A 25,336-nucleotide genomic window follows, 5' to 3' on the forward strand; every position below is an offset into this window, starting at 1 on the left:
TGACGTCACGCTTGAACACGTCCTCCACAGCACGCTTGCGACTTTAAAGCCTTCGAAACTCCAACGTTAACGCCCTCGACCTTAACGTTCACGACGAGCTCAACGTCGACCACGATGACCATCTAGTACGTATCTTATAAACCAAGCTCGACCAGTACTAATGACCACCCAGTTACTCGCTCACTTTCCTGCTTCTAGCAGCAGAAGTAAGTTTCACAGCACTTTGACTTTTACAGTCCTTAACCCCAACCAGATGATAACATTCTGTCTCCTCGTATCCCCCCTCCCTTTCACAGTCCGCAAAAAACTCTTCCGCTTCCTCTCTGAAAGCCCTGCCGTCGCAAAAGTCGCTTATGGGCTCAAGATCTCCTTCATGTCCGTACTCTATTCATATACTCACTCGCTTACTCACCACCTCCGCAGCTTCGTAGGCATCCTCTTCTTAGACGCCCTCCAACGCATGTTCCGCGTAACAGCCGAATCCGATATGGCCAAAACAAGCGGTCCGAGCGTGCACGACGCACGAACAGACTTTGCCGCTCGCAAGTTCTAGTGCGCACCTCTTCATCCTCTTTTCATAGCACATGGTTTAATATATCGTGTTTTTGTCATTAGCGCCCAGCGAAACACCTACCTAACGGGCTTCTGCCTCTTCCTCTCTCTCGTCCTCACCCGCACGTTCTCCATCATCTTGGACCTCCTCCACACACAGGAAGAGTATGCAAAGTTGAAGAAAGTTGTGAGTGCACTCCTGTCACGGTGTCGACTCCTATTTACATATCATTGGTTCTAGGTTGGCGCTGGCGCCAAGGGTGACCAAACTAAACAAATCGAAGAGCTCAAGAAGAAATTGGCCGCGAGCGAAGCAAAGGACCGTGACTTTGGTGCGTTTATTCCTCGTTCATTGACCCCTGACTACTGAGCTGAAAATGTGCCCCTCAGAAACGCTCAAAAAGCAGGCCGCACAACAAGCAGCCGAGTTTGATCGCCTCGCGAGTAAGTACAACGAGGCGACTGGTGCTGTTTCAAACAAGAAATCGGATTAGAGGTCCTTTTGTGTAATTGTCATGCGTAGCAGCTTTCATGTTTCTTTTTGTTCTTGCTGTTTAGTTACCTCATATTTGCCTTTGGACTTGGGCGTGATGTGATGTATGGGCAATTATTACATATTCTGCTACGCGATGACCCCACCTACTTCCATAACGCGTGGCCGCCGATGGCCCCGATGTCCCAATCATTCAATACTAGAGTGTTGCGCCTCGTGTGGTGGACAGTTAGGGGTGCAGTATCTCCGAGCAGCGACATCCATCGATGCTTGCTTGCGCAGTGAATTAACAAGTCCGATATGTTGGTGTGTCTCCTGTGCAGGCCGTCATGAGAATCCTGTAATGATACTTTGATGCTACTCTGTAAGCCTTATGGATACGCCAGACAACCACAAGGTCCGACGGACCCCTGATCCATTTCAAATCAATTTATGATTAGTGCACACCCTGCACGACTAAAACACTCACCAAGGATAAACAAGCATCCCTTGCCTCACGCAAAGATGTAGTGAGAAATACGTCATAGCCATTTGACTGCGACACCCAACATGGCAGGCATTTCTCTATAAACAGAGCGAGTAAATTTCGAACTTTGCTGGCCATAGAAAGATGCGGAGCCCAATACTGATGTAGATAAGACGATGTGCATAATCCATAAGCCGGAGCGGACCATGTATCACTCGTTGGTTCCTGTCGTACAAAGAAACCAAGGCAGCAATATGCAATGTAGTCATGAACATGTGCATGATCTATGTAATATTCCTTCGAGCGTAGAGGGTCCGTCATAAAGTCGCGGAGCGAAGCGTGATAAATCTCAACATTTCTAACCCCATCAGAAAAATTCAATATAACGGGTGAAAATGCTTCAAGCATCATAGCAAAGTTCTCCCTATCCGCGTGAAAGAGATCTTGGAGTTTTGCGACCGGCAACGGTACCATGAGATGATAGACGCCAATATCCGACAGTGCGCAATTGGATTCTCCGAAGTTGCGATAATCTGCTGATAATCCTCCGATGGCCATGGCGTGGGCGGCTGGCCGAAGATAACAGGATGACTTGTCCGTGTGCTGTCCAATGACGCTCGCAGAAAGAAACGGACATCCCGTATTGTATCTTCATCATCAGTGGTGAGGAGAATCTCGTGGACACAGTCCCGCATGACTGCGCGGATATGCGGCTCAGGACGGCTTGTGAATATCAGGTAGATGATGGGTAAGTCTGGGCCTGCGAGGGTCTCTGTCAACATCAAAACCAGTCTTGCTGCCTCTTCAGCAGAAAAGGATTCATCAAGAGCATCGATAATGATGGCATAAGGTGTTTCTTGACGAAATTTCAATGTTTGTAGTGGCTTGATGACAAGCTCTCGCATCTGATTTTACAGACGATAGAAGCTCATCTTGTCTTTCTCAATCGCTTTCACGATATTGCCCCGAATGCGAGGGAAGGTCAGTGCCAGCTGGTATGCGATGGCAGGAATGATGGCAGCAGCTTGTTGTGCATGTTTATGCGAGAAGAAGAAAGTAGCAGCGAGCCTTGACGTTGCTTTCATCTCCTCGGCTATAGAGAACGCGTTAGAAGTTTTTCCAACACCGGCGAGAGTCGCGAGACCGCTGAGGCAAACGTTCTTGTGATCACGTTCATCGAGGACTTGTCTCAGGCTCTCCCTCAGTGCAACACATGTGTTCTCCATGCATCGTGAATGGGGCTGGCGCTTTTCGGAATCGAAAATGCCGCTATATTCTACGGCGTCGCATAGATTACTCCATGCGAGCTCATAAGATGACGAATACACTTAGAGGCGACGTCAGTATAAGTCAAGCCGAGGAAATACGTACTCACCGAAATCCATCGTGGGGGAGTTGAGAGGGAACCACGAAGGAGTCAGGTACATGGGAGATAGTACCCCACGCCGGTAGTAGGTACCAGCTTGGCGTTGTGACTCCGCTGGTGACCTATATGTCATGGCCATGGGTGCAACACCAGTACGTAGTCACAGTACAGCTTGGTGAGCCGCGTTAGGATCCAGAAAAATAGAATGCACGAGCGCGTAGCCTGGGTACTGACTCCTGAGTGTGCATGCCAGACACAGTGGGCTGTTGGCACTTCAGTCGGTGGCTATCCATCTCTGCCTTTGGCCTAGGTGCATTTTGGCCCTGGACTAGGGGATGACTCCAGTTGTTCCCTATATAACATGGCCACCAAAGGAGTCTGAAAATCACTAGGGTACGGGATAAAATTATTCACCGAATTATTAATTAGCATGCTGCTAATAAGCATCGAGTTTTCTCCCGTATATAAAAATCACCCAGAGACCTGTGGCCGTCAGTGGGCCGTATGTGAAAAGTGAAATCACTGACACCCTGAACTTCATCTGAATGAGTCATTGACCACATTAGTCGCGAAATTCAGTTGCCCGCACAGAGTACTCCTTTAGCACCGCCAACATAAAGAAATGCACTGGCAAGTGAAAAATAGGACTGTCTGTATATCCGAGTACTACTAGTCCGTCATGACCTCATAATAAATCAGTCATCGAGATCTATCAGCTCCTCATCATGTTCGTCCTCATCCCCAGCTCTGACGCTGTTATCCCCTTCGTCACCACAATTATCACCATCTAGTTCATGTTCCAGCATGAACGCAGGAACAGTCACCCCGGAACGAATTCTGGGGCCTGGTCGCGGTCCAAGATTAATTGCCTTGCGGGACTCACGGACAGCTGCGAGAGCTGCAATCTAAGAAACCAGCACCACGACTCTAGGTTAGATCAGCACAGTGAACAATTATAACGGACATGCCTTATCTTGCACCGCCGACTGCACCGCTCGCTTCTGCCCCGTTTTCGCTGCTGGATCGAAGCCAAGTTTTTTGATGATATCTGCAGAATACGCCAGCTTCGTCTGGGGCGCCTTTGATGTCTTCTCATCGTCGGATTCATCATCAGCATCCGCATCTCTCGCCCGTTGCTTCCCCTTTGCGGACTTCTTATCCTTAGCGCCATCTGAGGCTCGCTTCGCCGTCATCGCGCCTATCTCCCTGGCCTTGGCGACAGCACGCATGCCCTCTTTATCCCTCTCGAGCAGTCCCTTCAGCTCACGATCGGCATCCTGAACCAGCTTCCGCTTCGCCCGCGCCTGACCTTCGCGCCCCATGTTCTCAGCGACAAACATCGACGACACGTCTCTATTCGACCCGCTCACGACGTGCCCCGAAACAACGTACGTGGCGTCGCCACCGCGGGAGCCAGACGCCTCAGAAGGCTGCAGTCCCCACTGACGTTGTGGATCGTAATCCGCTTTTCGCTTCTTTCCTGACGAAGCTGTCATTCCCGAGGTCCTGAGAAAAGGTGTTAGTCACAGCGGAAACATAGAGTGATCACATAACCCACCCTGCAGAAAACTCAGCCCGCCCGGCTCTCTGCCTTTGCACAGCGTTCGTCAAGTGCCAGTCGCACACGTCGCTTACTCGCTTGTCCGTCCAGCTTCCGCATATTTTGCCGTCGCGCTTGACTACTTTGCACATGCCCAAGTCTTGTGCGCGTCCGATGATGGCAATGGATTCGGCGGACTCAGGGTGTCACAGCGAGTATGTTGTCGGTTGGATGCGGTTTCCCGTCTTTGTTATTCCGCTGAACGAGTTCTTCATCATGCTGTGTCATACTACTGGTGCAAGCTCACCTGGAAGGGTTTGAGGACTCTGGGATTGAGAAGAGCAACGACGTCCCCTTCTTTAAGCTTTGACATTGCTTCGAAAGCGCCTTTGCTGCCTCCAGTGTAGACCTTCTTGACTTTGCCATCGTCGTTCGTGACACGATCAAAACTGTCAGCTTCGAACAGCAAGAGGGTCAGAAATGCGTCCCCTCTTATAGACGCGGCGCCTGCCGAAGATGACCGTGAACGTGCCCCGAAATCAATTAATTTCATATTGACATATTTCTTTCCGTGAGATTTTAAAGGTTTTTGTTTTTGTGGGTCCTGTGTGCGAGGGCCATTGCCAGCTTTACGTTCGTTCCCATTAAAGCCTCCTTCATTATCAGATACACGTCCATCGTCACCGGGAGCAACGTCTACGGGAGCGCGCGTAGTCCTTACAGGCCCCCGCTCTGCAACAACGGCGATTGTGATCCAGTCACCTTCGACGGGCACATCGTAGCCGGACTTGTTGGGTAACAGCCGTATGCAAGAGTAGAATTTAGATGGTGAAAGATAATATCGACCTCGGAGATACTCCTGCAAATCGTCGTGTGGCAATGAACGAGACCTGCGTGCAGCTCGTAAGTCCAGCCATCTAATGGGTTTCAATTGCGATGACAAGACCTACGAAAGTCGGATGCCAGAATTTGGCTCAAGGCGCTCAAAGCGAGGGTCGTCAAGTGGCGGCTTGTGATCTATTGGGCCGACCTCGAGTTGCTCTACAATCGCCAGTCGTTCATCTCTGTCCGGCACGATGTCCGAAGCCGGTCGGGAGACACTAGGTGGCACTGCATCCAGTTTAGGGATTTAAGGCGATGGAGGGCTCAGGTTCGGACCGAGCTAGTAAGCTGTGGGACCTCTGAACTGACTGTACCTGTTCTTGCTTTCCTGGGCCGCCTGATAATCTAGAAAGTTTGCTGAGGAGATTCGAAGGGGCAGGCTTCTGATATTGCCCAGTAGCAATCGAACCTTTACCTGGAAGCCGAGGATTCATATCTGGAGCTCCAGATGCTGAGGAAGAGTCCGAGGTAGCAGTCGCCCCGCCAAATAATGAGCGCTGCGTGTGGCCTGCATGATTGACCTTCCTCTTCTTCTCTAATATCAGCGTTCGTTTGATAAAACCTCTTGAGCACGCGTGCGTACTCACTTGGAGACGGAGTGGCGGGTGCAAGCAAAGTCTCAGCTGGTTGTTTCCTCTTGGGAGACCCGATTACATTGTTGGCAGAATCAGAGAGGGGGATAAGCTGAGCTTCCAAGAGCTTGATGTTTCTCCGAATTTCTAGCTGTCGCTGTATTTCCTCCTCTGTTCTGTGCGTAGACGATTCCATTGCGCGACTACGCAGTCACCCTTGATTGATGCGCTTGTAGGTGTGCCACTGTGCTCACAGCTACCACGTTCCTTTAGTAGTGGAGATCGTGGTAAAGGTTGTGGTCTGTGGACGTGTTATTTGTTGGTGTTGTACGTAATGTGACATACACAGGAACGGGTTTGTATTTCCACACGTCCCATTTTAGAAACTCTGCCCCGGTAACGGAGGATAGTCATAGGAAGGGCACGCCGGGGGTGAAGTAAATGGACTATTAGAATGCAGCGCAATTATGCCACCAAACGGCCAAGCGTCACCCTGCGGATGCTTCACTATTCTTGGAATGTACCGTGGCTATGTGGTGGTATTAATACTTGTTCTTTTGATGTACATTGCCCACACTGGCAAGCCCTTTTAAACTACTAATATTTGACCGAGGGATCGTAAGCTGTGCCACAGTTCTGTGTTGGCAGTATTTATCCTCTTTCCACATCTTTCCATCTCTCTCCGCCCATACCCACTTTTTACTACTCATGAACAACGACATCCCCCCTGCACTCGATCGTCGAAGAGTCGCCATCGAGCTGACCGGACATCTTGGCTCCCTTGGAACATTTTCTAGAAGGTATCAGTGAACTCCTGAAGTTCAGCCAACAGGAAGATAGCGAATTACAGCGCTACGGTCGAAAGGTCTTGTCTTTTCTGTCACCAAATCGTGTTTTATAGTCGACTGATGATCTCACAACTATGCAGATAATCGCCCTGACGGAGGTAAATATAATTTCAATTGTCACAAGCTCTCTTAATAATACTCTCGGTAATTAAGGTCGCGCGCATCACTCTTACACGCGAGGGAGTGAAATTGTACCTGTTCGTTCTGTGTTCATCGACTCTCCTGCCGTTCAAATCGGCGTACTTCAAATTGCTGGTTTTAATCAGACGCCGCAAGCATGCATTCCCTTCTGAACTTGACGGTAAACATTTGCCGACATTTATTCGGATTTTGTCTCACACTCCGTGCAGATCGTATAGGTCGGCTCTTGCTGCCTCTGTGTACCCGTCTCGTCATATGCTGCGGGGACGTTGACCCCCGTGCCCAACTGGGCATCGATGACCTGCTGGAGGTTCCCGAAACACCAACCGGGAAACGCACCACCCACCGTGCAACACCAAAATCAGACGAATCAGATGTTATGCCACGTATGTGAACCTGCTGCAACATTTAGGAGCCCTAGATTGATAAACGATTTTTAGCACCAGATGCTTTCGCGAGCAAAAAAGCTAGAATCGACCAGCTTGGGGATTTTATAAAGCAGCAGTCTGCGAAAAAGTCTTGTGCAGGAAAGCGTTTGGTGCCTAAGCAATATCCAGCCGGTGACGGTGCACAAGGGCGTCTAGTGCCCAAGCAGTATCCAGCCGGTGATGGTGCACAAGGACGTCTAGTGCCCAAGCAATATCCAGCCGGTGACGGTGCACAATGGTGTCTAATGCCTAAGCAATATCCAGCCGGTGATGGTGCACAAGGGCGTCTAGTGCCCACGCAATATCCAGCCGGTGATGGTGCACAAGGGCGTCTAGTGCCCAAGCAATATCCAGCCGGTGACGGTGCACGAGGGCGTCTAATGCCTAAGCAATATCCAGCCGGCTAATGATGCAGAAAAGCGCCCAGTGCCTAAGCGATACCCAGCGGGTGACGTGAAACCGGACGACAACGGGGAACCTTCTCGCCCTCGAAGGGTGTTTACGCGAACAAATACCCGAAACTTTGGCATTTTTTGCACTGGGAAGCAATCAGTTGTTCTTGCTAAGAATGCTTGCATTGACTAATGGCTACCCTTGGCTACCGCATTGTACTACTTCGTTAAAATTCTCATATACGTCTTCGGCGCTTCTAATCTCATGGATACGGAATTCATCTACACACTCGGTATTGTATTATTAGAAAGAACATCATTGTCACGTTTTGCACCTTTTCTATATGGCTGTCAACAGTTTCATATTTGTAATGAACATCCATTCAACATTGCCATCCTCCTTTTAGTCGACGTTCCCCGGCTTTGGTCCTGAAGCCTGGGGTCCTTTATCTCCCCCTCCCTGCAGATTCGTAATATATGATCCTTCCACCCCTTCAACTTCTCCATCATTTGTACCTCTCGGCTGGAGGCACCTTGGGATGTCTTCTGTGACTGCTCATCGATGATGTTTATCACCTCTGCAATTGATTCGTCCAGTTTCTTCAAAGCACGCTGATCACAAATAGGGGCACGGACGCAGCTAGAAAGGAGGTTGGACAAGAGGGGGTACGTCACGAAGAATGATTCACCTCTAGGATCCGATTTAGGATACACCTAGTAGATGAAATACTTACAAGAAGGATTTAATATCGTCAGTGGGAGGCTCAAGGCTCGCCTGCCCATGGGTTTTCTCCACTTGGGGACGGCGGCACGTAGTCGTCGTTCTCACCCGGAAACTTCGCGTCCGCTATTGATAGGAAGAACGGCGGTGTTGCGACCCTTCAGACTGTTGGCTATACTATGTATGCGCTCGGACGCTTAGTATCTTCACCCGACATGATTAGTGATTGATTTATATATGTAGATTTTTTCTTGCGTTATAGATGTTCGTCACGGTGGTGGTTATCTAGGAAAGTCAAATAGCCTATGCGACGGCGTTGCAACCTGAGCAAACTGCTTTCAAGTTAGGGGTGGTAACCCCACAGGTCGGGATTCACAACCTCACTGCCGGTCTTTCGGGTGTCCAGGTTGTGTGCACGACCGGAATGCATTGATGAAAGAACGTTATGGGGCTTCATACGAAGGAACAAATTGATGGAAACTAACGGGCCACGAAATGTAAACGCCAAACACATATTCCCAATCACTCCGAAGATGCACATCAAAGACAATTTCCCCACACCGACGTTCATGGTCTGCAATCAATACCCAAGTCTTCTGCAATGAGCATCGCAGCCTTCTCTCCAATGAGGAGCGCCGTTGAAATAAGTGTTCTGATAAACGGTTAGACCGCACGTCAATAATTCCCCGTCGAGTACCCACCGTGCCAACATTCTTCGGCGCGATAGATAAATCCGCAACCTTCAGGTTCGTCACGCCGTACACGTTGAGCCGAGCGTCGACGACTCCTTGATCTGTCCTCGGCTTCATGGCGCACGTCCCGAGCTACATACGCAAGGATCAGGCACTTCATGTAGAAGTATGAAAGTTCGAGCTGCACATACCGAGTGCCATGTCGTTTGCACTGAAATTTGATTGAGTATTTTATCGTAAGAATGGGGAATAAATTCAAGACATACTGTTGTCACGGTGAAATTGTTCGATCACCTTGTCATCTTCTGCAGTGTAGATGATGTCGGGCGCATTCAATTCCACTGGCCCGGTCGCTTCTCCACAGACTGCAGCACTTCCCTCTGGGAAACGAGGATGGAAGGCGGGAATTTCACCTCGGTAGGAAGACATGCGTCGATAGATTTCGCGAAGCTTTTTGTACCCAAAGTTAAGAGGCACAATATCGGACGGACTGTGCGGATTATCATGGTCAGACGAGTGTGCCTGAAATGAAATGTGCCCACTCACTCATCTAAATAGCCTGCAGTGAAGTCGATTGCTTCCTTGCCGTTCTCTCCCAATTTGATATGAACACTGCCGACAGATACAGGGTAAAGCTGTAGAAAAGTTCAGAAAAAAAGTCACAGGATCTATGAGAGCAGTACTGTGATAATTTCGGCAGTCACATAGTTACGAGGAGGAAGGCCACTTGACCCAAGGTATCTAGATATCGTGAGTATTCGCGCGTCATCAAAGTAAGGGACGCACACACCCCGCAAAGATAGTGAATATTGCAACAGCCTTGTCCGGGCGGTCCTGGAAGAACTCCTTCCACCGGGGTTGAAAGGCCGAACCCATGGCTTTCAGCTCGTCGTCGTCAGGACGCCATTTGATCATTGCATCGCTCCCACTGAAATACTGATCAGCACGTCACCAGCAGCGATAGCTTGTACCAACTTCTGTGCGATGAGTGACTTGCCATTACTTTTCCATTGAGCAAGGTTTTCTATATTTGGGGCGTTAAAAGGTACTGGGAACACGGCGAGAGCGTGCTCGCTTACCCTGTACAACACTTTCCTCCCCGCGCCAGAGGGGGTCCATGGTAACAGCTCCATCAGCAGCAAAGTATGGAACGAAGGCGCCATTATGATCTGATAACACTGAGCCAAAATCACGGGATCAGCCGGGATAACCGCAGACCTCGATAATTTTCTCCGACGCCAGGTAAGTTCACCAGTTGCTCGATACTGCACTGCTTGAGGACTGCCTCGGCACCGATCCCAGACCTCTCTAGAATGGCTGGCGAACCGAATGCCCCAGCAGAGACAACAACGAGCTTTGATGCTCTCACAAAGTCTGACGACTGATCCGTGTCCGGGCAAGATACTGGGTCGTTGGTGAACTCAACACCTACAGCGCGCTTGCCCCTTTCATTCGCAAAAGCCGTCAACACAATTTGGCATGATTGTGATCCACAGGCAGACTACTCACTCGAAGATTACGCGCTTCACGCGCTTACCGACCCAGATTTGTAAATTCGGGTTGTGAGCTTGGTTGTAGACATAGTGGTGGGCCGCGTCGGAACGTCGTCCTGTTGTCCCGTCAATGTACCTTCTCATACATGAATTTAAGTCACAAGAGACTACGAGCACATGCGCACTTGAACCACGGCTGAAACGGAACTTGTTAGTGATCACACGAGGAAGGAACATCAGTGGCGCACGCTGTATGCGTTGCAAGTTTCTAAATCATTGGAGTCGTCGACATAGGGTCTCTTGTGATACGTCGTGCCAACACGGATGAACTCTTCGCTGATATCTAGTTGACACCCACCAGATGACACCTTGATAGGTCCATTGTATCCGTGAGTTGGACGATCGCTTTGCACCTCGTATGTCTCCAGCTATGCGATAACAGGTCAGCTTGACAAATATACAGGTAATGCATTCGAAGACCTTCTTCATGAGAGGAATCAAGTTCTTAGATTCCCAACCGTCGACTCCCCAATCATCAAAATCTGAGGCAGGCGCACGAGTGTAATTCATGACTGTCTAAACATCAGAGTCCTGTTCGTTGCTGCAACAATACTACGAACAGTTCACGCTTGAGCCTCCGCCAACGCAATGAGCGCAGTGAACGATCGGAGCACGGCCATTGAGACGCGAAGTGGGATTTCCAACGTTGAATGTCATCGTGGTACTCGACGACGCCTGATGAGTAAAATATTGGTAGGGCTGAACATGGGCAGCTTTATTGAGGGTGTGTTGACCCCCTTCTAGAATTAAGATCCTGAGTGAGGGATCACATTCGGCCAGACGACCTGCGACAACACAAGCTGTAGTACCGCCTGCACACAGAGCGCCATGTAAGTCAAGAGAGCAAGCCACTACATACATGATGTTATCACTCACCTCCAGCAAAAATGATATCAAACTCTGATAAGAATGGATGAGACATTGAGGGGGTGTTTTCGAGAAGCCACTCACAGTGGTGCGTCCAAATTTATATCCTAGCCTCAGCGACGACTTGAATGCCACCGCGATAACCTTCAATGCCCATCTTGGACCTAAGTTAACAATAACATCTCACGAACCATGATCAGCTGGGCAGCTTGTGAGCTTATCTGAGTTGCGCCACACAGAGCAAGTACAGGATCATGATGCTGCATTTTGAGTGACGCTAACGTCGTTGAAATCGGAATAGGCTAGGTTGTGGGTCACGAGAGCCCGGTCGGGCCGTTGGAGCTAAACGGAGAGTCGGACACCCGAGGATTTGCTACTGTCATCGCGTCCTAACCGTCATCGTTCTGTGCAGTGTACACGACATCATATTCTTAGCATATCTGGCGGTCGGCTATAGTGAAACCACGAAGCTGCGACATCACTGGCCAGTGGCTGGAGGTTGAAACGAGAAACCCAGTCACGTGTCCTGACTGTGAATGGCGGTCAGCTGGGCAACGCCGGAGATGTAGCGTGCTGAGACAGACTAACCAGCTGAAGACTTTGGTCTTCAAACCGTACCCCTAGTCCGGTCGTTCGAGTTGGCATGCGCACCCAAAATTTGACCTGAGCGCCCTGGGCTATCGGGCGTTGGGGGGGACAGGACAGGAGTGTGCTGATTCTTGCGAGAAGATGCAAAGAATATATTTCTTGTATATATAATACATGGAATCCATACTCGTGAAGATACATGCTGATTGTGTATCTATGTATGACACGTTAAGTAAATCTCATGGCCGCTTTTGCGAAGGTGCCTCTAGTATCATAGACGCGCTTGAGGATTTTCCCCCAACGACGAACAACAATTGGGGTCAATACCCAAGTCCTCCGCAATGATCATCGCAGCCTTCTCTCCAATGAGAAGTGCCGTTGAATATGTGTTCTAGGGCGACGGTTAGACCAAATATCAATGATTCCGAGTCGAGTACTCACCGTGCCAACATTTTTCGGCACGATGGACATATCCGCAACCTTGAGATTCGTCACACCGTATACGTTTAACCGAGCATCGACGACTCCTTGATCTGCTCTAGGCTTCATAGCGCAAGTCCCGAGCTACACAACACAACGGTCAGGCTCCTCGTGTATAAGTATGATGGTTTTAGCTGGACATACAGAGTGCCATGTTGTATGCACTAAGTATCGATTCAGTAATATAACATAACGATAGGGATACGACATACCGCGCTCACGATGGAATTTATCAATCACAACGTCATCTTCTGCAGTGTAAATGATGTCGGGCGCATTCAAGTCCACAGGCCCGGCCACTTCTCCGCAGACTGCAGCACTTCCTTCTGGGAAGGGAGGATGCCCGGTAGGAACTTCACCTCTGTAGGAGGGTATGCGGCGATAGATTTCCCGCATCTTTTTGTACCCAAAGTTAAGAGGTACAATATCAGATGGACTGCGCAGATTATCGTAATCACACACAAGTGAGAAATGAATGCGCCAACTCACTCATCCAGGTAGCCTGCGGTGAAATCGATTCCTTCCTTGCCGTTCCCTCCCAATTTGATATGAACACTCCCAATAGACGCGGGGTACAGCTGTTAGAAAATTCAGAACAAAAATCGCGGGGTAGATGGGGAATGGTACCGTATAACAGGAGGCAACCAAGTAATTGCGAGGGGGGAGGTTCCTCATACGTGATGCAGAGAATCTGAATATCGTGAGCATTTGTACGTCATCAAAACAGAGTGATATGCACTCACCCCGCAAAGAGGGCGAATATTGCAACAGCCTTGTCTGGGCGGTCCTGGAAGAACTCCTTCCATCGCGGTTGAAAAGCTGGACCCATAGCTTTCAGCTCGTCGTCATCAGGACGCCACTTGATCTTTGCATCGCTGCCACTGAAATGCTAATCAGCACATCATAAGTAGCGATGGTTTTGCACCAACTTTTGGGCAATGAGTGACTTGCCGTTGATTTTCCATTGCTCAAGGTGTTCTACATTTGGTCGGTTGAAACGCACTGGAAATATAGCAGAAGCATGCTTACCCTGCACAACATTCTCCTTCCCACGCCAAAGGAGGTCCAAGGTATCAATCCCGTCGGCCGCAAAGTATGGAACAAAGGTGCCGTTGTGATCTAATAACCCTAAGCATTATAATGAAAAAATGGTTGAAAGTGGACCTTGATAATTCTCTCCAACGCCAGGCAAGTTCACCAGTTGTTCTACACCGCACCGCGTGAGGAACGCCTCGGCACCAATCCCAGACCTCTCAAGAATGGCTGGCGAACCGAACGCCCCAGCAGAGACAACAACAAGCTTTGATGCTCTCACAAAGTCTGATGACTGATCCGCGTTCGGGCAAGATACTGGGTCGCTGGTGAACTCAACACCTACAGCGCGCTTGTCCCTTTCATTCAAAAAGGCCGTTAATACGGTTGGGCACAGTAGTTGTGTTCCACAAGTGAGCCACTCACTCGAAGATCACGCGCTTCACGCGCTTGCCGACCCACAGTTGTAAATTCGTGTTGTGAGCTTGGTTATAGATATAGTGGTGAGCTGCATCGGAACGCCTTCCTGTTGTCCCGTCGATGTACCTTCTCATGCATTAGCTGAAGTCACAGTAGACTACGAGTAAAAGCTCACTTCGCCCATGGCTGAAATGAATTTCGTTAGTAGTCGCAGATGGAAAAACAATATCAGTGGCGCACACTGTATGTGTTGCACGTTTCTAAATCATTGGTGTCTTCGGCATATCGCCTCTTGTGATACGTCATGCCAACACTGATGAACTCATCGCAGACGGCTAGTTTGCGCCCACCAGATGAAACCTTGATAGGCCCACTGTACCCGTGAGTTGGACGGTCTGGCTGCACCTCGTATGTCTCCAGCTGTAGAATGAATAGTTCAGTTTGAGAAGTATACAGACGACTCGACCGAGGACCTTCTTCATGAGCGGGATTAAATTCTCAGATTCCCAACCATCGACTCCCCAATCATCGAAATCTGAGGCAGGCGCACGGGTGTATACCATAACTGTCTACGCATTAGAGTCCTTTTTTTGCTGCAAGAATTGAATGCTACGAACGATTCACACTTGATCCTCCACCAACGCAATGGGCACAAGGAACGATCGGTGCACGACCGTTGAGACTTGGACTGGGATTTCCAACGTTCAAGGTCATCGCGGTACTGGTGGGCGCCAGATGTATGGAATATTGGTATGGCTGAACATGAGCAGCTTTATTGAGGGTGTGTTGACCCCCTTCTAGAATTAAGATCCTGAGCGAGGGATCACATGCAGCCAGGCGACCTGCGACAACGCAAGCTGTAGTACCGCCTGCACAGAGCGCTATGTTAATAAGAGGGAAGTCAATACAAGATGTTGTCACCGACCTCCAGCAAAGATTATATCGAATTCCGATGAAAATGTATGAGACATGCTTTCAGGAAGCCACTCAGAACGGTGATGTGTCCAAGTTCATATTCTTCGTTGAACCGAAAAAAATATCGCTGGCAAGTTCTGGCAGGATCTCGCTCGGAAACCTTCTTCATTAATATTGACATGCTGCATCATCGGAGACCTCAATTCAGCTTCGACTTGCTGATGGAACTCGGGCGTTTCCGAACCGGACTAGGATCACGCGACATCTCGATTCAAAATGGCTTTCTGATGCCTACTAGATTCTGACGTCTTCCTGTAATGGCCTGATTCTTCCGTGCACGTCGTCCATATGCACCTAGCCAGGTTGCCAGGTTCCGCAAGGCCTGATACAGTAAATGGGATTTTTCCGACATATAAGTCTCCCCCTGAAGCCTGACAACCCTCTGGTTCCTACATGTTCTCCCTATCCTTGAAGACAGATCAGTCGCCCTGCAGCAGGTACTAAGGTTGTCACGTCAGCCCAGCAGCGCTCAGCTAGACGCTGTGACCTTGCGGCTTCGTTTCCATAGGTCAGTACTGGCCGGTCATACTTGAGCCGTTCTTGACCTGGTACACGCGTACGTACTTAATATTAAAGCGGAGCGCTTAGGTATTACTGCGACGTGCACTAATAAATATCCCGTATTCTTGCTCAGTGTGTGGTCAGACATGTTAATTCCCTGGGGGGGGGGGGGTAAACCCACTGTGCTGGTTCATGCGAGACCGCGTTTTCCAATGTGTCGTAAAGCGCGTAAAGCAATCGTTAAGGCAGTCAAATATTCATCCCAATCGGTCTGTAGATATCGTCCAAAAGCCCACAAATTGAATTCATGTGACACCAAGCGAAGATGTTCCGAGATTTTCAACAACTTCTCTGACGCTGGTAGGTGTCCATAAGTATCCTGTAGACATGCTGTAGTGCGGACATGTGGATTGAAGGTTGATTAAAGGACACGTTGAATGCCATTCGGACGTGCGCCTGCTGGCAGCACAAACCTTTTACTTATACGTGACTGTCGCGGAGTCTGCGCATGTGCAGACTTCACACAGACCGGTCGTTTCCTACGTGTCCTCGTACCACGAAACTAAACCAGACATTGGTGAGGAAGACGAGCAGTCGGAAGATGCCCCAAAGGAGTTGGAATGACAAGGCTGTGGACACACTCGTGTGTTTCAAAGTTCTGGAGCATACAATCTATATAAGTTTTCCACACCTGCACGGTACATGTATAGGTCCCTTACTATTTGTATGGCTTGCGGACTTCTACGCCAGAGAGTGAATCAAACCAGAGGCTATGTTATGAAGCGCGAAGCTACCTCTCCAGTCAACTGCTCGAAGGTGGTCGTCTTATCGCCAATGGTCGATACCCAATTGCAATGGTTCATGCCACCTCAGGCGTTTGAGTGAGTTACAAACCGCGAATCAGTCATGGCTCTAGCAGCTGGCTCGGAGAATGTTTCTTGTAAGCCTGGAGCAATGGTAAACAACCTCGGATGGTGATCATGAATCATTATGCTACGTCACTAGGGTTCCGCACGGGTAACACCGCGGGTCGGAAAGCTGACACCGTACCCGTACCCGCCAACACCGTACCCGTCACGGGTACAGGTACACACCGACCCGTCAACACCGCGGTTAGATGAAAAACACCGCGGTGTCTCTGAACACCGCGGGTACATTACCAAGAAGATTGTATTAACAACAACTGAATAGATATTACTACTTTTCCTCGTCGTCCTCCTCAGCTTCGACTTCATTTCGCTTCCGTTTTTGACTCTTTACAGAGGCTAGAAGGTCCTCCATCGCCAGAAGATCACTTCTGCCCCAGGCTCCGAGGCAGAGAAAAGCACGAATTGTTGATGGTGCGAGTCGGTTGCGAGTAAAATGAAGGAGCTGCCGGCCCTGCGAGAAGACACGTTCGTCCGCAGTTGATGTTGCTGAGCGAGATAATAAACACTGATTGATTGAAAAAGGGTTTGAGGGTGGCATACCTGGGACGGAGAGATAGTCTAATGCCATCCACATCATCATCGGCTTCAGATGCTGACAATGACTCGGAGTTGAATGGCTTCAGCAAAGCTTTTGCAGCAAGCTGGAGAGTATGGTTAAAACATCGAACACGGTTGACAGACTCGAATGAGTTATCGAGGCTCGCGAGCTTTGTTGTTTGAGAATCATTTGCGGTCGCATTATCAGCATTAACTGCAAGAATCTATGATCTTCAAGTTAGCGTGATTTCTGCAATATTCAGAATCAGCTTACTCTCTTTGTTAGCCCAAAGCGTTCAAGCATTGCTTGAAAGAATTTTGCCATCGCAGCACCAGTATGTGACTAAGATATATCATGTAAAGATTGGTGGAGCATTTGATATGGCCTGGTGGCGAAGTGTAAGTGTGAGATCAACAGTGTCTGTGGGTTTCGATCGAGCAGACCGAGACACAAATGACTGTTTGACCTTCTTCAAGGGGCGGGCCAGAGCCTTAGCACCCTTTGCGACAGCCTTTTTGAGTGACTTGGCCTTCTCAGAGATGGACGACGAGATATACTTAGACGATGAGTGGGTAGACGAGGCATCATATGCCTTCTTTGCGAGCTTGGTTTTCATGGAGACGATTTGGTAGACTTACTGGTCTCGAGTTTTTGCCTTGGCTTTATGGTAGTGACTCGAGCTTCTCTGTAGCAAAGTGTCAGCTCGATAAATTGCTAGAATGATTCACAGGGGCACGAAAGACATGACAGAAATCAATATAGCAAATATTGGGTTGTGATCCTCAAGCACTCAGAGTAAGCCGACACAGAGAATTATAGTACGGTGTTCAGTGGCTGTCAAGGTTCCCGATTTGGTAAGTCATACCCGTTAAACACCGCCAACCCGCGGTAAAGGGTCGCGGTATGGTCACGGGTATGAATATCCAACACCGTACCCGTACCCGCCAAACCCGTCAGCAATGAACCGCGGTGTTACCCGTACCCGTGCGTTTCCCTATACGTCACGGTTGCAAGGTTGAACGTGCTAGTCTATGTGGTGACTAAGCTATGGAAAGAGCCGCAGAGACCCCAAATGGACACTAACGGTCCGTGGAACCCCTAGTCCAACAGCAGCATTACAGGAATTTCTGACATTGGATCTTATACCTTATACATATTATGATCAATACAATGCATCCTTCGAGATACATGCCAATTGTGAAACACGAACATTACACGCCAAGTACATGCTCATAATCACTCCGAAGATCACAGACGCGCCTAAGCATTTTATCACACCGATGTTCATAGTTTGCAATCAATACCCAGGTCTTCCGCAATGATCATTGCAGCCTTCTCTCCAATGAGAAGTGCTGTCGAACACGTGTTCTAGGAGAGGCCGTTAGATCACACGTTGATAATTCCCAGTTGAGTACCCACCGTGCCAACATTTTTTGGCGCGATAGACATATCCGCAACCTTGAGGTTCGTCACACCGTACACGTTTAGCCGAGCGTCAACGACTCCTTGATCTGCCCTCGGTTTCATGGCGCAAGTCCCGAGCTACACACGTAAGGATCAGGCACCTCATGTAGAAGTATGAAATTGCAGCTGCACCTACCGGGTGCCACGCCGATTCCACTGAGTGTCGATTCAGTATTTCAACATAACGATGGGAATATGACATACAATTGTCACGATGGAATTTGTCAATCACCTCGTCATCTTCTGCAGTGTAGATGATGTCAGGCGCGTTCAAGTCCACTGGTCCGGCCACTTCTCCGCAGACTGCATCGCTTCCCTCTGGGAAATAAGGATGACCGGCGGGGACTTCACCTCTGTAGGAAGGCATGCGTCGAAGTATTTCGCGCACCCTTTTGTACCCAACATTAAGAGGTATGATATCGGATGGACTGGACGGATGATCTTTGTCACACAGCTTGAAATGAAATGTGCCCACTCACTCATCTAGGGAGCCGGTAGCGAAGTCAATTTCTTCCTTGCCATTCTCTCCCAATTTGATATGAACACTGCCGGCAGATGCGGGGTACAGCTATTGGACACTTTAGAACAAAATGGTGCGATAGATAGACGGGCAGTGGCACCGTATAACAGCAGGAAGCTAAGTAATTGCGAGGGGGGAGGTCAAACATGAGTGTTCCAGCGTACCTGGCTATCGTGAGCATTCGCACGTCATCAAAGGAGAGTGATATGGCTCACCCAGCGAAGACACCGAATATTGCAACAGCCTTGTCTGGGCGGTCCTGGAAGAACTCCTTCCATCGTGGTTGAAAAGCTGGACCCATGGCCTCCAGCTCGTCGTCGTCAGGACGCCACTTTATCCTTGCATCGCTGCCACTGAAATACCAATCAGTACCTCACTAGCGGCGATGGTTTGTACCAACTTTTGGGCAATTAGTGACTTGCCATCGACTTTCCATTGCAAAAGGTTTTCTAGATTTGGGCGTTTGAAATGTACTGGTAATACGGCGAGAGGATGCTTACCCTGTAAAACACTCTCCTCCCCACGCCAGAGGGGGTCTAAGGTATCAATATCATCGGCAGCAAAATATGGGAGAAATGCGCCATCGTGATCTGATAACAATAACCATAAGTCAAGACTACACGGTGGGATCAGTGGATAAACACAGACCTCGATAATTTTCTCCGACGCCAGGTAAGTTCACCAGTTGCTCGATACGACACTGCTTGAGTACTGCCTCAGCACCGATCCCAGACCTCTCGAGAATGGCCGGAGACCCGAATGCCCCAGCAGATACAACAATAAGCTTCGATGCTCTCACAGTGCTCGACAACTGATCCGCGTCCGGGCAAGACACTGGGTCGCTGGTGAACTCAACACCTACAGCACGCTTGCCCCTTTCATTCGAAAAACCGTCAACACAGTTGAGCATGATCGCGACCCAAAGTGCACACTACTCACTCGAAGATGACACGCTTCACGCGCTTACCGACCCACAGTTGTAAATTCGTGTTGTGAGCTTGGTTGTAGACATAGTTGTGGGCCGCATCGGAACGCCTTCCTGTTGTCCCGTCAATGTATCTTTTCATGTGTGAGCTGAAGTTACAATACACCAGCACAAGGCTCACTTCGCCCATGGCTGAAATAAATTCCGTTAGCAGCCGCAGATGGGGCAATAAGAACAATGGCGCACACTATATGTGTTGCATGTTTCTAAATCCTCGGTGTCTTCGGCATATGGCCTCTTGTGATACGTCGTGCCAACATGGATGAACTCTTCGCAGACGGCAAGTTTGCGCCCACCAGATGAAACCTTGATAGGCCCACTGTATCCGTGAGTTGGACGGTCAGGCTGCACCTCGTATGTCTCCAGCTATAGAACGAATAGTTCAGCTTGAGAAATATACGGACGATTTAATCAAGGACCTTCTTCATGAGCGGGATTAAATTCTCAGATTCCCAACCATCGACTCCCCAATCATCGAAATCTGAGGCAGGCGCACGGGTGTATAACATAACTGTCTAAGCATTAGAGTCGTGTTGTTTTCTGCAAGAATGCTACGAACCATTCACATTTGATCCTCCACCAACGCAACGGCCGCACGGGACCATCGGTGCACGACCGTTGAGACTTGGAGTGGAATTCCCAACGTACAACGTCATCGTGGTACTGGTGGGCGCCACATGGGTGGGATATTGGTAGGGCTGAACATGAGCAGCTTTATTGAGGGTGTGTTGACCCCCTTCCAAAATTAGGATCCTGAGCGAGGGATCGCATGCAGCCAGGCGACCTGCGACAACGCAAGCTGTAGTACCCCCTGCACAAAGCGCTATGTTAAGAGGGCAAGCCAATACAAGATATTGTTACATACCTCCAGCAAAAATGATATCGAATTCTGAAGAAGACGGATGAGACATTGAGGAGTGTTTTCAGGAAGCCACTCACAGTGTTGAGTCCACTTTTATATCCTTCACTAAAGCGAAGAATAAAGTCAGCGCTGGCAAATCCTGGCCACACTAACCACTAACCTCCGCGAGTGGTATATAGCTCTAGATTCAAATCGGAATCTTGAATCACAATACCAACCTATTCTGTACATCGACCTCTCACACGTATACATACGTACTTATTAGAAGCGAATGGTGCCTTGGAACGAGTGCAGAAACCGAGCAAGCACAAGTCAAGAGCGTAAAAGGAGGGCGTACAAAGGCGTAAGACCCGTTCGGGAATGTATGTAATACTATATTGGGTTTCTCGCGTAATGAGTCTCGCTCCTCTCAGGCGCCCCAACTAATACTTGACAATGCTTAAGAGCAAGTAGATTAGTAGGTTGTGGGGAGTTAGTGAGAGTGAATGGTGCCTTATAAGTATGATTCCGAAATACTTAGATCGGTTTCCGTTGAACGGGGCAAATTATGTAGTTGACTAGTATGTAAGTAGTTACCTCAAGTCCGACTGAACGCATCAAATGCGGCAGGGTTGCAAGCATCATTCCGGAACGTTATAGTAGTAGTACCTTATAGTACTGCCACTCAGCAAGCGCCCTCGTGCCTCTTTTCTGCGGTTCGGCACTAGTCGGGCACCAATGCTTCTGGACATGACAGTATTCAGTGGGGCACACCCATTGCTGGTTCATGCGAGACCGCGTTTCTGTTAGTATTGTGATAGAAGCTTTTGGTTAATATCTGTCTACAGATGGGGAAACAAAACTTGCCATTCAAAAGCCCACGATTTCATGTGACACCAAGCGAGGACGTTCCGAGATTTCTTTGACGCTGGCAAATATTCAGAATCTCGAGTCCGGATGCTTTTCCCTCCATAAATGTCATGTAAGCTTGCTGTGCGCGGAAATGTGAATTGAAGGACATGATGGATCCTATTTCGTTTGGACGTGCACCTGCTGGGCCCAGTGCTGGTAGTGCAAACCTTTTGTACTACGGTAGAGCCTGAGGCAGGTTCAAGAATCAAAGGACTTGTTCGAGAGTACAAACTCAATGTACAGACTTAGGGTACTAAGTACTTGCACCACTCAGAAATCACACCAATGGACCACCGATCTCACATCTGGTCCAAGTCGCAAATCGTCAACTGCGCTTCGAATCCAATCACAACCCGTCTATCACGGTGCAAAGTAGGAGGAAACCTTGGCTGCTGGCGAAAGTGGGCTAGCCATGAAACAGGGCTTGCAATAGGCAGCGATCGAACGATTTTGAAAATGATACACGCTACATATGATCGGAACTTCTGGTTCAGCAACGCAGTTTGTTATAAGAACCTACACACGTTTTAAGCTAGAAGCGTACATAAGAACAAGGGCGCCAAGGGCAAGGATGATAATGACCTGTCTATGGCACGGGATCGATCAGATCCAGTTCCCTCACGTCCACGCCGTCAAATGACCTGTTCTTGACACGCCGACTCTGTAGCTCCCGTTTGGCAAGCCAAAGATGTAGAAGATGCAAACAGTCCTTTGCCTGATAATAGCGTCAGCATGAGGTCATGGTCTATGATATTGGCGACATACAACGGTGAAAAGACCCAGCCCTAATGAATTTCTCCACCTGGATGTTTCCTTGGTAAGAAACTATGCCTTTGATCAAAATGAATAAGCACCCACCAAACAGGATCACATTCCGCCCAAACGGGAGTTCCCCACCAAGCAACGCGAAGACCCATCAACCCAGCGACGCTAAGTCGTTTCACGGGGCTCATCTGGTGCCATAACTCCTCATCGATCCAAGTTCCTGCCAGCGACGGCCGGATATCGGGCGGAAGAGGTGGGCGCACGGCAAGAAAACGGCGTAAAAGCGGTGAATACTTGGATAGTCGATACAGCAGCGAGCCCATCAAGCTGGATATGCGCGGGATAATCAAGGCTCCCCCAATCAGTCGCCCGAGGGAAGTCCCTGAAACGCGAATAGTGTTCTCGGCTGCTACAGCTGCATCTCCTACGACGCCATCGGCATCGGCATTTGCATTATCGTTAGCACCATTGTTGGCAACACCTGCTCCGCCTTGAGCATTAGGTTGGGGTGGGCCATTCCGTTCATCGCCGTTAGCATTGATTCGAATGCGCAGGAATGGATCATCATCCTCCAAAGCAAGCATCATGCGCTGTGCAGTATCGGTCGCCTCCGGTTGCAACTTCAGCACCCATCTCGAGAACTGAGAGAATAGGCGGTTATATGTGAGCCGGAGAGACGGATAGATGAATAAGCCGAGCAATACTGGCGGAGGGGGCCAGCTTGGAAGTAAAGGGAACATCTCCCGTCGGGATGATTCCGGAATACCCCAACTATTGAGGAGTATGCGTTTGTCTGCCCGCGCAGGCGTGGACGTTGGCCATGCGAGGAGAAGGGGAACAAGCGGCGTGATACTAGAGTTGAAAGGAAGACGCGAGATAATGAGAGCAAGAGGAATGAGTGGAAGATTGAGGTAACAATGCCACGGCCAATTAGTGGGATCCTCTGTTAACAGGAGATCATACATCCTACAAGCATGAGGATAATGACTAGCTGCCAAATGAAAGGCACGTACTCGGCACCCAAAAACTCTTTCAGTGCATAGGCACCATATGCCGTGCTCAGGATATACATGCCTATAAACGTATCATAAAGCTAAACTCCCATATACAAAGAAATGCCACGTACCAGTCCCAAGAGAAATCCACCACCACGGTCACACTTGCGATGGTTACGATCTTTCCCATCGTCGAGAGACCCCTGTTAGCTCCATCCAAGATGCGTAGAATGAGTGGATTGTCGCTTTGTAGCTCATATGCTGAGCCGCACTGCGGGCACTTGAGAGCATTTGGAGCGCGTGAGCGGTTCTGCTGCGAGGTCTGTATCCATTGCAGTAAACAGGACTCGTGCGCAATAAGGGTACATTTACATGGATGCGTCCATGCTCGGGGAGGCTCCTCGGGTGCTAAGACGGAGTCAGATAGGCGCTGGAGTGGCACAGTGGAGCGCGCCTCTGACATACCATCATGCCTCTCCTCCTCCCTGCAGATGTAACAGAGCTTGATCTATACAATTGTGAGCACCAGGCTGCACACATTTCAACGTATGCGTACTCTGAGGTCGTTGATGGTGGGCACACGCCGTTGTGCCATGATGGTTCTGTAAGGAATGTATATGTTGACTATTTTCCGTATCGGGCATCATGAGTGCTTATATTAAACCTGCTCTCAACTTCGCGACCAGACACGAAATTCAGAGGGCAAGTATCACAGTGAATTAACATCTAACAAACGCGGCTACAGCAATACTACTAGTAGAAGAACCCAGTCTCAAGGAGTGTTTTTTGAACGAAGAAACAGAAAAAGAACGATTTACTCATGTTACTCTGTGAAACCCGACTCCATTTTTACGCGTACGGATTCGGAGTGCGCGGCGGCAAATCACGATCATCATCTTTCTTGTGATCTTCCATTGGAGGAGTACGCGCGTGGTCGTGCCTCCTCCTGTCAGGGGAAGGGCTTCTCCTCCTCTCCGGGCTTCTGCTCCGCCTCCTCCTGTCCCTCTCCCTGTCGGCATCGCGGTCGCGTTCGCGGTCTCTGTCACGGTCGTCATGACGGTCGCGGTCATCTCTGGTGTCTCTGGTATCTCTTTCGGAGCGACGACGGGGGCTTCGAGAACGCTCACGATCACGACCTGAGCGATGAGGAGGAGAAGAACGCCTCTCGTACCGCCAAACAGATGAAGGGGGGTTCTTTGCCCACTGCAGAGAGGAATTGAGAACATTAAATTACTCCTATTAGGAGCTGACTTGCCTGAATGCTCAAGCGAGATCCCTCAAAGTACCTGCCATGCCTGCGCCTGACGCGTCAGGCAGGATGTTAATGAATGTGAGAGAAAATTGACATACATGTCGTAGTAGGCATCTTCAGCGTGGCGCTGGCTTCGAAACTCGACGAAAGCGTAACTGCGAGACGGGTGCGAGACATGTTGAGCGATAGGTGATTCTCGGAACCCGAAACATCGAATGATATCGCAGCGTAGAGCGGCGAACACGAAGACGACTCGCGAGCCACTAATCGAATCGACGAGACAAGGCAGCAGAGCATCGCAAGGCAATCGTCCCTCGAGTCGCGTTGACTGGACAGAGGTGAAGAAAACAAAAATGATGATTACACTTACGGGTTCGAACTAGCGTGAGGGTTACGCGGGGCTGGAACGTCACAGCGGACCAAAGGACCGAATCTAAAAATGTGACGAAAAAAATTTGAACATTTCTTTCGATAAATATAAAATGGAAGTCGTTGATAAGCTCACCGTTCGAATTCGAAAGCAAGGTCGCGTGCTCTAGTAGAAGGATGAAAACCGCTAACGAAGAGGATGCGGGGCATTTTTAAGTGCTGGATAGACAGATGGTCGTGGTTTGGAGGAAAGAGGA

General features: G+C 49.4%; 10 protein-coding genes across 10 annotated transcripts; 2 read left to right on the forward strand and 8 right to left on the reverse strand.

The window, feature by feature from the left end:
- The first annotated feature begins 28 nt into the window (after positions 1 to 28).
- Positions 29 to 1,354, forward strand: EDB91DRAFT_1106665 (B-cell receptor-associated protein 31-like-domain-containing protein). The gene is made up of 7 exons (XM_041317487.1): positions 29 to 125; positions 173 to 206; positions 254 to 375; positions 424 to 552; positions 616 to 739; positions 794 to 884; positions 943 to 1,354. The coding sequence occupies exons 1-7, from the start codon at positions 115 to 117 to the stop codon at positions 1,044 to 1,046; spliced, it is 615 nt and encodes a 204-aa protein (XP_041181639.1). The 5' UTR covers positions 29 to 114; the 3' UTR covers positions 1,047 to 1,354.
- Positions 1,355 to 1,918: 564 nt separating this feature from the next.
- On the reverse strand, positions 1,919 to 3,016 carry EDB91DRAFT_1243916 (uncharacterized protein; the record flags this gene model as incomplete). The annotated part of the gene is made up of 3 exons (XM_041322354.1): positions 1,919 to 2,367; positions 2,431 to 2,838; positions 2,887 to 3,016. 3 exons carry the CDS (start codon positions 3,014 to 3,016, stop codon positions 1,919 to 1,921), a joined length of 987 nt encoding a protein of 328 aa, XP_041181640.1.
- A 268-nt stretch (positions 3,017 to 3,284) lies between these two features.
- EDB91DRAFT_1106677 (uncharacterized protein) lies at positions 3,285 to 6,185 on the reverse strand. Its single transcript, XM_041317488.1, has 7 exons — positions 5,887 to 6,185; positions 5,576 to 5,829; positions 5,368 to 5,517; positions 4,725 to 5,307; positions 4,436 to 4,614; positions 3,846 to 4,383; positions 3,285 to 3,782 (listed from the first exon to the last, which is right to left on the reverse strand). The coding sequence occupies exons 2-7, from the start codon at positions 5,731 to 5,733 to the stop codon at positions 3,573 to 3,575; spliced, it is 1,818 nt and encodes a 605-aa protein (XP_041181641.1). The 5' UTR covers positions 5,734 to 5,829; positions 5,887 to 6,185; the 3' UTR covers positions 3,285 to 3,572.
- A 394-nt stretch (positions 6,186 to 6,579) lies between these two features.
- On the forward strand, positions 6,580 to 7,695 carry EDB91DRAFT_1078399 (uncharacterized protein; the record flags this gene model as incomplete). Its single annotated transcript, XM_041315014.1, has 6 exons — positions 6,580 to 6,671; positions 6,697 to 6,736; positions 6,800 to 6,817; positions 6,873 to 7,020; positions 7,079 to 7,246; positions 7,301 to 7,695. The coding sequence occupies 6 exons, from the start codon at positions 6,580 to 6,582 to the stop codon at positions 7,693 to 7,695; spliced, it is 861 nt and encodes a 286-aa protein (XP_041181642.1).
- Positions 7,696 to 8,779: 1,084 nt separating this feature from the next.
- On the reverse strand, positions 8,780 to 11,568 carry EDB91DRAFT_1303044 (GMC oxidoreductase-domain-containing protein; the record flags this gene model as incomplete). Its single annotated transcript, XM_041324999.1, has 16 exons — positions 8,780 to 9,053; positions 9,103 to 9,225; positions 9,285 to 9,304; positions 9,360 to 9,583; positions 9,640 to 9,728; positions 9,777 to 9,834; positions 9,884 to 10,021; positions 10,069 to 10,117; positions 10,173 to 10,262; positions 10,312 to 10,538; positions 10,603 to 10,722; positions 10,772 to 10,782; positions 10,835 to 11,014; positions 11,067 to 11,158; positions 11,207 to 11,458; positions 11,523 to 11,568. 16 exons carry the CDS (start codon positions 11,566 to 11,568, stop codon positions 8,982 to 8,984), a joined length of 1,791 nt encoding a protein of 596 aa, XP_041181643.1. The 3' UTR covers positions 8,780 to 8,981.
- Positions 11,569 to 12,234: 666 nt separating this feature from the next.
- EDB91DRAFT_1216997 (GMC oxidoreductase-domain-containing protein) lies at positions 12,235 to 15,004 on the reverse strand (the record flags this gene model as incomplete). The annotated part of the gene is made up of 16 exons (XM_041320842.1): positions 12,235 to 12,492; positions 12,543 to 12,665; positions 12,726 to 12,745; positions 12,794 to 13,017; positions 13,071 to 13,159; positions 13,209 to 13,272; positions 13,325 to 13,462; positions 13,511 to 13,559; positions 13,611 to 13,700; positions 13,746 to 13,972; positions 14,040 to 14,159; positions 14,209 to 14,219; positions 14,274 to 14,453; positions 14,507 to 14,598; positions 14,651 to 14,902; positions 14,959 to 15,004. The coding sequence occupies 16 exons, from the start codon at positions 15,002 to 15,004 to the stop codon at positions 12,373 to 12,375; spliced, it is 1,845 nt and encodes a 614-aa protein (XP_041181644.1). The 3' UTR covers positions 12,235 to 12,372.
- Positions 15,005 to 16,706: 1,702 nt separating this feature from the next.
- EDB91DRAFT_1196368 (uncharacterized protein) lies at positions 16,707 to 17,300 on the reverse strand (the record flags this gene model as incomplete). Its single annotated transcript, XM_041320594.1, has 3 exons — positions 16,707 to 16,924; positions 16,979 to 17,199; positions 17,250 to 17,300. 3 exons carry the CDS (start codon positions 17,298 to 17,300, stop codon positions 16,801 to 16,803), a joined length of 396 nt encoding a protein of 131 aa, XP_041181645.1. The 3' UTR covers positions 16,707 to 16,800.
- Positions 17,301 to 18,260: 960 nt separating this feature from the next.
- EDB91DRAFT_1045944 (GMC oxidoreductase-domain-containing protein) lies at positions 18,261 to 20,856 on the reverse strand (the record flags this gene model as incomplete). Its single annotated transcript, XM_041313224.1, has 15 exons — positions 18,261 to 18,344; positions 18,396 to 18,518; positions 18,622 to 18,868; positions 18,920 to 19,008; positions 19,061 to 19,124; positions 19,176 to 19,313; positions 19,361 to 19,409; positions 19,461 to 19,550; positions 19,609 to 19,835; positions 19,900 to 20,019; positions 20,067 to 20,077; positions 20,132 to 20,311; positions 20,365 to 20,456; positions 20,505 to 20,756; positions 20,811 to 20,856. 15 exons carry the CDS (start codon positions 20,854 to 20,856, stop codon positions 18,261 to 18,263), a joined length of 1,812 nt encoding a protein of 603 aa, XP_041181646.1.
- Positions 20,857 to 21,837: 981 nt separating this feature from the next.
- On the reverse strand, positions 21,838 to 24,079 carry EDB91DRAFT_1106734 (uncharacterized protein). Its single transcript, XM_041317489.1, has 8 exons — positions 24,015 to 24,079; positions 23,924 to 23,966; positions 23,624 to 23,866; positions 23,477 to 23,537; positions 22,557 to 23,429; positions 22,464 to 22,500; positions 22,243 to 22,413; positions 21,838 to 22,180 (listed from the first exon to the last, which is right to left on the reverse strand). The coding sequence occupies exons 1-7, from the start codon at positions 24,051 to 24,053 to the stop codon at positions 22,285 to 22,287; spliced, it is 1,425 nt and encodes a 474-aa protein (XP_041181647.1). The 5' UTR covers positions 24,054 to 24,079; the 3' UTR covers positions 21,838 to 22,180; positions 22,243 to 22,284.
- A 15-nt stretch (positions 24,080 to 24,094) lies between these two features.
- EDB91DRAFT_1106741 (uncharacterized protein) lies at positions 24,095 to 25,335 on the reverse strand. The gene is made up of 5 exons (XM_041317490.1): positions 25,216 to 25,335; positions 25,081 to 25,143; positions 24,809 to 24,865; positions 24,714 to 24,753; positions 24,095 to 24,661 (listed from the first exon to the last, which is right to left on the reverse strand). The coding sequence occupies exons 1-5, from the start codon at positions 25,287 to 25,289 to the stop codon at positions 24,308 to 24,310; spliced, it is 588 nt and encodes a 195-aa protein (XP_041181648.1). The 5' UTR covers positions 25,290 to 25,335; the 3' UTR covers positions 24,095 to 24,307.
- Between the last annotated feature and the right edge of the window lies 1 nt (position 25,336).

Source organism: Suillus paluster (genome assembly GCF_016628075.1).
Source record: "Suillus paluster strain FC165 chromosome Unknown EDB91scaffold_6, whole genome shotgun sequence".
Taxonomy (NCBI): Eukaryota; Fungi; Basidiomycota; class Agaricomycetes; order Boletales; family Suillaceae; genus Suillus; species Suillus paluster.

Bases quoted from the DNA above. Each gene is read 5' to 3' on its own strand.
- EDB91DRAFT_1106665 (XM_041317487.1), top strand. The intron at 376-423 runs GTCCGTACTCTA...CCACCTCCGCAG, and splicing joins GGGCTCAAGATCTCCTTCAT to CTTCGTAGGCATCCTCTTCT. The intron at 885-942 runs GTGCGTTTATTC...TGTGCCCCTCAG, and splicing joins AGCAAAGGACCGTGACTTTG to AAACGCTCAAAAAGCAGGCC.
- EDB91DRAFT_1106677 (XM_041317488.1), bottom strand. From the start codon at position 5,733: ATGAATCCTCGGCTTCCAGGTAAAGGTTCGATTGCTACTGGGCAATAT. The intron at 4,615-4,724 runs GTGAGCTTGCAC...TGACACCCTGAG, and splicing joins GAGTCCTCAAACCCTTCCAG to TCCGCCGAATCCATTGCCAT. The intron at 3,783-3,845 runs GCATGTCCGTTA...CTGGTTTCTTAG, and splicing joins AGTCGGCGGTGCAAGATAAG to ATTGCAGCTCTCGCAGCTGT.
- EDB91DRAFT_1106734 (XM_041317489.1), bottom strand. From the start codon at position 24,053: ATGGCACAACGGCGTGTGCCCACCATCAACGACCTCAGA. The intron at 23,538-23,623 runs GTGTGACCGTGG...ATACGTTTATAG, and splicing joins AAAGATCGTAACCATCGCAA to GCATGTATATCCTGAGCACG. The intron at 23,430-23,476 runs GTACGTGCCTTT...TCATGCTTGTAG, and splicing joins AAAGAGTTTTTGGGTGCCGA to GATGTATGATCTCCTGTTAA.
- EDB91DRAFT_1106741 (XM_041317490.1), bottom strand. From the start codon at position 25,289: ATGCCCCGCATCCTCTTCGTTAGCGGTTTTCATCCTTCTACTAGAGCA. The intron at 24,866-25,080 runs GTAAGTGTAATC...CCCGTCTCGCAG, and splicing joins CCTCACGCTAGTTCGAACCC to TTACGCTTTCGTCGAGTTTC. The intron at 24,754-24,808 runs GTATGTCAATTT...CGTCAGGCGCAG, and splicing joins GAAGATGCCTACTACGACAT to GCATGGCAGGTACTTTGAGG.